Source organism: Cebus imitator, unplaced genomic scaffold, assembly GCF_001604975.1.
Source record: "Cebus imitator isolate Cc_AM_T3 unplaced genomic scaffold, Cebus_imitator-1.0 Scaffold375, whole genome shotgun sequence".
Taxonomy (NCBI): domain Eukaryota; kingdom Metazoa; phylum Chordata; class Mammalia; order Primates; family Cebidae; genus Cebus; species Cebus imitator.
In genome coordinates, this window is record NW_016107690.1 from 1,313,282 (window position 1) to 1,319,729 (window position 6,448).

Genomic DNA, 6,448 nt, shown 5'->3' on the forward strand with positions numbered 1-6,448 from the left:
GGTATCTTGCTCTTGTTGCCCAGGCTGGAGTGCAATGGCGCAATCTCAGCTCACCGCAACCTCCGCCTCCAGGCTTCAAGCGATTCTCCTGCCTCAGCCTCCTGAGTGGCTGGGATTACAGGCACTTGCCACCATGCCCAGCTGATGTTTGTATTTTTAGAAGAGATGGGGTTTCTCCGTGTTCGTCAGGTTGATCTCAAACTCTTGACCTCAGGTGATCTGCTCACCTCAGCTTCCCAAAGTGCTGGGATTACCAGCATGAGCCTCTGCGCCTGCCCAAGACCCTTTCGATGGGGAGGGGGCAATAAGGAAGAGGGAGAGGCCAGACCCAGCCTGCCCCGCCTCTCCCAGCAGCCCTGGACTCTCTACAGTCCCCCCTCTTTGAACTGCACTGCTCTACCTCCCCAGGACGGTGGTTTGTGAGCACAGGGAAGGACAACCTGCTCAATGCCTGGAGGACGCCGTACGGGGCCAGCATTTTCCAGGTACTCAGTGGGCTGGAGCCCCCACCCTGGCAGGGCCATGTGCTCAGGAATGCCAGGGTCAGACAAAGAAATTGCCCCTGTCCCCATCCCCTGGGCCCACCCGCCAGCCACCCTGACCCTCCTCAGGGTCCTGAAGCCTCCCCGCTGCCCAGGTACTAAAGCAGAGGTTGGAATTTCAGCCCGAGGGCCTCATCAACCTGTAGCCTATTGGTTTTTTTTTTTTTTTTGAGACAGTCTAGCTTTGTCACCCAGGCCCGAGTGCACTGGCCTGATCTTGGCTCACTGCCACCTCTGCCTCCTTTGTTCAAGCAATTCTCCCTGCCTCAGCCTCCAGAGTAGCTGGGATTACAAGTGCCCACCACCACGCCCAGCTAATTTTTTTTGTATTTTTAGTAGAGATGGGGTTTCACCATGTTGGCCAGGCTGGTCTCGAACTCCTGACCTCAGGTGATCCACCACCTCAGCCTCCCAAAGTGCTGAGATTACAGGCATGAGCCACCACTGCACCCAGCAATGCCTGGCTATTTTCTTTTTTTTTCTTTCTTTTTTTTTTTTTACAACAAGTCTTGCTCTGTCTCCAGGCTGGATTATAGTGGTGTGATCTCGGCTCACTGCAACCTCCGCCTCCCGGGTTCAAGCAATTCTCCTGCCTCAGCATCTTGAGTAGCTGGGACTACAGGCGCGCGTCACCATGCCCAGCTAATTTTTGTTATTTTTAGTAGAGACGGGGTTTCACCACGTTGGCTAGGCTGGTCTCGAACTCCCAACCTCAAGCGTGGTTTAAAGGGTTGTAAGAAAAAAATCCCAGCATATGTAACATAGACTTTGGGCAAAGCCTGAAATAGTTACTCATCCAGCGCTTTGTCAAGTTTGCAGAACCCTGGTCTAGGCCACTGCCTTGCCCCTCTGCTCTGCTGTGTGACATCACGCCTGGTGCACACCCGCTCTGAGCTTCTCAGAAAGAGCAGTTCTTCAGTCCCCTCTCTTGGTATCGAGGGCGTGGAGGCTCTGCTCTGCCCAGGGGACTTAGCTCCAAAGCACCTGTGTCTAGAAAAGGAATGACATGGTGGCACACACCTATTGTCTCAGCGCTTTGAGAGGCTGAGGCGGGTGGGTCACCTGACGTCAAGAGTTTGAGACCAGCCTGACCAACAAGGCAAAACCCCGTCTCTACTAAAAATAAAAAAAAAAATTGGCCAGGTACGGTGGCTTATGGCTGTAATCCCAGCACTTCAGGAGGCCAAGGCGGGTGGATCACCAGGTCAGGAGATCAAGACCATCCTTGCCAACATGGTGAAACTCCATCTCTGCTAAAATACAAAAAAAATTAGCTGGGGATGGTGGCGTGTCTGTAGTCCCAGCTACTCAGGAGGTTGAGGCAGGGGAATCGCTTGGACCCAGGCAGTGGAGGATGGTGTGAGCCGAGATCGTGCCACTGCATTATAGTCTGGGCCACAGAGCAAGACTCTTGTCTCAAAAAAATAGTAATAATGAAATAAATTAGCCAGGCATGATGGCACCCACCTGCAGTCCCAGCTACTCAGGAGGCTGAGGCAGGAGGATCCCTTGAACATGGGTGGCGGAGGCTGCAGTGAGCTGACATCCCGCTACTACACTCCTGAAGCCTGGGAGAGAGATCAAAACNAAAAAAAAAAAAAAAGAAAATGAGTCACTCAGTAGCCGAGTCCTGCTCTCCCCTTCCTGACTCCGCCCCCACGTTGCCCGCACCCGCATCCGGGGGACTGTGCCTCACCCTGCCTTTTCCCTTACCCCCTTCCCTTGGCAGTCTAAGGAATCATCCTCCGTCCTGAGCTGTGACATCTCCAGGAATAACAAATACATCGTGACAGGCTCGGGGGACAAGAAGGCCACCGTATACGAGGTGGTCTACTGAGACCCCCCCATGTTCCTGCAACCCCAAGTCCAGACTCCTAGGGGAGCAGCTCCAGGTCAGGCACCCAGGAGGCGTCTCCCCGCCCTGCCTGTGAGCCCTTAGTATCATCTGCTTTCTGGCCAGTGGGTTTACCCCTGCTGCATGTGGGGGCCGCTGGGCAGGGGACCTTGCAGGAAATAAATGTATTTATCACATCCGCATTTCTCCCTTGTGTTGGGGAACTAGGGATCATTGCTTCCCATGGCCACTGGTGCTGGGAGGAGGCCGGTTCCCGAATTCATTCCGCAGCATATTCAGAGGTGCCTGCGTGCCGTGTGAAAGTCCTCTCCTTCGAGACAAGTTGGGTTGGGCAGGGTGGTTGAGATGCTGGTGTGTGACAAGCAGCCCTCGTGGCTCAGGGTTTAGCACATTGATTTGTGGCTCATACCCACAGCGTACAGGGCTCTACTCCAGATCGTCACTCAGGCCTCCAGGTGATTTATTATTTTTTTTTTTGAGATGGAGTCTCACTCCATTGCCCAGGCTGGAATGCAACGGTGTCATCTCACCTCACTCAATCTCTGCCTCCTGGGTTCTAGTGATTCTCCTGCCTCAGCCTCTCCAGAAGCTGGGATTTAAGAATACTACCACACCCAGCTAATTTTCTTATTTTTGAACAGAGATGGGGTTTCAGCATGTTGGCCAGGCTGGTCTCAAATTCCCGACCTCAAGTGATCTGCCCCCCTCGACCTCCCCAAAGAGCTGGGATTACAGGTGTGAGCCACTGTACCTGGCCAGGAATTTTTTTAAGACAGGGTCTCGCTCTGTTGCCGGGCCTGGAGTGCCGTGGCGCAAGAATTGCTCCCCTCTACCTCCTGAGCTCCAGCAGTCCTTCCTCCTCAGCCTCCCAACTAACAAGGACTATAGAAAGACACCACCCCCGTTCCTGATTAACTTATTTTTTGTAGAGATGGGGTCTCACCCTGTTGCCCAGGCTGGTCTCAGACTCCTGGACTCAAGTGATCCGCCCACATTGGCCTCCCAAAGTGCTGGGTTTACAGGCAGGAGCCATTCTACCTAGCTGATATATATTTTTTAAAGACAGGGTCTTGCTCTTGCCCAGGCTGAAGTGCAGCGGTGCAATCTCAGCTCACTGCAATCTGCAAGCCTCCTGGGTCCCAGCGATTCTCCTGTCTCAGCCGCCCCAGTAGCCGGGATTACAGGCACACACCACCACGCCTGGGTAGTTTATGTATTTTTAGTAGAGATGGGGTTTCACCATTTTGACCAGGCTTCTCTTGATCAACTGACCTCAGGTGATCCATCCTCCTTGGCCTCCTGGAGTGCTGGGATTACAGGTGAGAGTCACCGTGTCCAGTCCGAAGACTGTCTCTTAAAAAAATTATCCCGGGCTGGCCGTGGTGGCTCACACCTGGAATCCCAGCACTTCGGGAGGCTGAGGTGAGTGGACCACCTGAGGTCAGGAGTTTGAGACCAGCCTGGCCAACAAGGTGAAACCCGGTCTCGACTAAGCTGTACATGGTGGCAGGTGCCTGAAATCACAGCTACTCAGGAGTCTGAGGCAGGAGAATGGCTTGAACCATGGAGGTGGAGGTTGTGGTGAGCTGAGATGGCACCATTGCACTCCAGCCTGGGGGACAAGAGTGAGACTTCAACCTAAAAGAAAAACCCAAGATTCTGCCTAAGTACAAGGGGCAGGGGAGAAAAGGGCAGAGCACACAGCTATTCAGTGTAGCCACACTGCCTGTGGACTCACTTTCTGCTAGCCCGGCTCATGGTGAAGGGCTGAGCACTGAAGCATGAGGAAAGGCCCCTGGGAGTACCAAGGGAAGACTGCCTGGGAGAAGGGAATGGCAGGTTTGATGTCTCAGAGGCAAAGGGGTGCTTGGCCTGGGGGTCACTCCAAAGACAGTGGGGTTCCGCAAAGTGAGGCCTGCAGATGAGGCTTCAGTGGGGATCGGGGAGGGTGGGGGTAGTCGGACCTGTGTTCTGAATCTCATGCGGGTTCCCACGTACAGCGTGGGTTAGCGCCGGTGCCGGGGCTCACGGCTGTCATCCGAGCACTTTGGGAGGCCGAGGCAGGAGGATTGCTTAAGCCCAGGAGGTCGAGACCAGCCTGCGCAATATAGTGAAATCCCATCTCTTTAAAAACAACTAAAAAAAAAGGGCCGGGCGCGGCGGCTCAAGCCTGTAATCCCAGCACTTTGGGAGGCCGAGGCGGGTGGATCACGAGGTCAAGAGATCGAGACCATCCTGGTCAACATGGTGAAACCCCGTCTCTACTGAAAATACAAAAAATTAGCTGGGCATGGTGGTGCGTGCCTGTAATCCCAGCTACTCAGGAGGCTGAGGCAGGAGAATTGCCTGAACCCAGGAGGCGGAGGTTGCGGTGAGCCAAGATCGCGCCATTGCACTCCAGCCTGGGTAACAAGAGCGAAACTCCGTCTCAAAGAAAAAAAAAAAAAAAAAAAGTTTAAGGTAGCATAATTTGGGTGGAGCACAGATGCCACTGGGAACGTTCTAGAAGGAGATGGGAGGGTTCCTGTTGGCAACAGAAGGCCTGCCCCAGCGGACATTTCTGGAGATACCACAGGAAAGGGATCATTACCTGAATTAAGGAACCCGTTGACATTGGGGCCCTTCCTAGCTTGGAAAAGGCGGAGTGGGCAAATGGCGTTTCCAGAGCCCTAATAAGTGTGGGAAGAAGGCTGGCCAGTGAAGCCACTGGAAATTCATGTCTGCCTTAGCACTGTGGACAGCAGTGTTCCTGTCCCCACCCACTCCAGGCCAGGGGCACCCCGCAAGTCGTGCCAACTGGAAATGCCCCCAGCCATCACCTAGGATTCCTTGGGGGCAGTCACCCATGGGAGACCCACTGATTAAATGGGATGTGTCTGGGGAAGGACCACTCACATGGTTCCTGGGATCACACCTGATACATCGCACGGGATTGGAGCTGCTCCGGGCGGCAGAAATGTCGATCTACTCCCCAAGTTGGGGAGTCTGTGGCCGTGACTAGACTCCTAGCTCACAGGCATGAGCCATGGTGCCCGGCCTGCAAAGCATTTTTGTTTTTTGTTTTTTGTTTTTGAGGCTGAGTCGAGCTGCGTACAGGGAGTGCAGTGGTGTGATCTTGACTTACCGCAACCTCCACCTACTGGGTTCGAGATTCTCCTGCCTCAGCCTCCTGAGTAGCTGGCATTACAGGCACCGACACCCATGCCAGGCTAATTTTTGTGTTTTTAATAGAGGCGGGGTTTCACCATGCTGGTCAGAATGGTCTCAATCTCCTGACCTCGTGATCCACCCACCTCAGCCTCCCTAAGTGCTGGGGTTACAGGTGTGAGCCACCACACCCAGCCTGCAAAGAATGTTTCTCATGAGCCCTGGGTTTGGAGCATCACTGAGACTTAAGACCACTACCCCAGGATTATTAGATCCCAGAAGCTGCAGGCAGCTCAGAGGACCGGACAGTGTCTCTCACGTGTGATCTCAGCACTTTGGGAGGCTCAGGTGCAAGGATCCCTTAAAATCATGAGTTTGAGACCAGCCGGGGCAACACAAGACCCTGTCTCTACATAAAATGTTATTCTATTAATTTGAGATGTAGCCTCCATCGCCCAGGCTGCAGTGCTGTAGCATGATCTCCGCTCACCGCAACCTCTGGCTCCTGGGTTCAAGCGATTCTCCTGCCTCAGCTTCCTGAGCTCCTGGGCCTACAGGTGTGCGCCACCATACCCAGCTGGATTGTTGTGTTTTTAGTACACACGGGGTTTCACCGTATTGCCCAGGCTGGTCTCTAACACCCGAACTCAAATGATCTGTCGGCCTCACCCTCCCAAAGTGCTGGGATTACAGGTGTGAGCCACCGTGCCCAGCATCTAAGATTAGATCAGCCGGGTGGAGTGTGCCCGTCTGTCATCTCGGCTCCTCAGGAGGCTGAGGCAGGAGGATGGAGAGGACGCAGTCGGGGTGAAGCCACTCCAGCCTGCGTGACAGATCCTGCAAAAAAAAAAAAAAAAAGGGGGGGGCGGCTAAGAGCCACCAGGCTGGATAAAGTCCTTCCAGA

The 6,448-nt window shown here is 54.0% G+C and overlaps 1 protein-coding gene across 1 annotated transcript in view; it reads left to right on the forward strand.

Moving 5' to 3' along the window:
* Positions 1-2,579, forward strand: part of TLE2 (TLE family member 2, transcriptional corepressor) — a 38,702-nt gene extending 36,123 nt beyond the window's left edge. Inside the window, exons 17-18 of the mRNA XM_037731023.1 lie at positions 409-485; positions 2,272-2,579. Coding sequence (XP_037586951.1) covers positions 409-485; positions 2,272-2,379 — 185 coding nt within the window. The 3' untranslated portion in view covers positions 2,380-2,579. The remainder of the gene's footprint in view (positions 1-408; positions 486-2,271) is intronic.
* Positions 2,580-6,448: the final 3,869 nt, after the last annotated feature.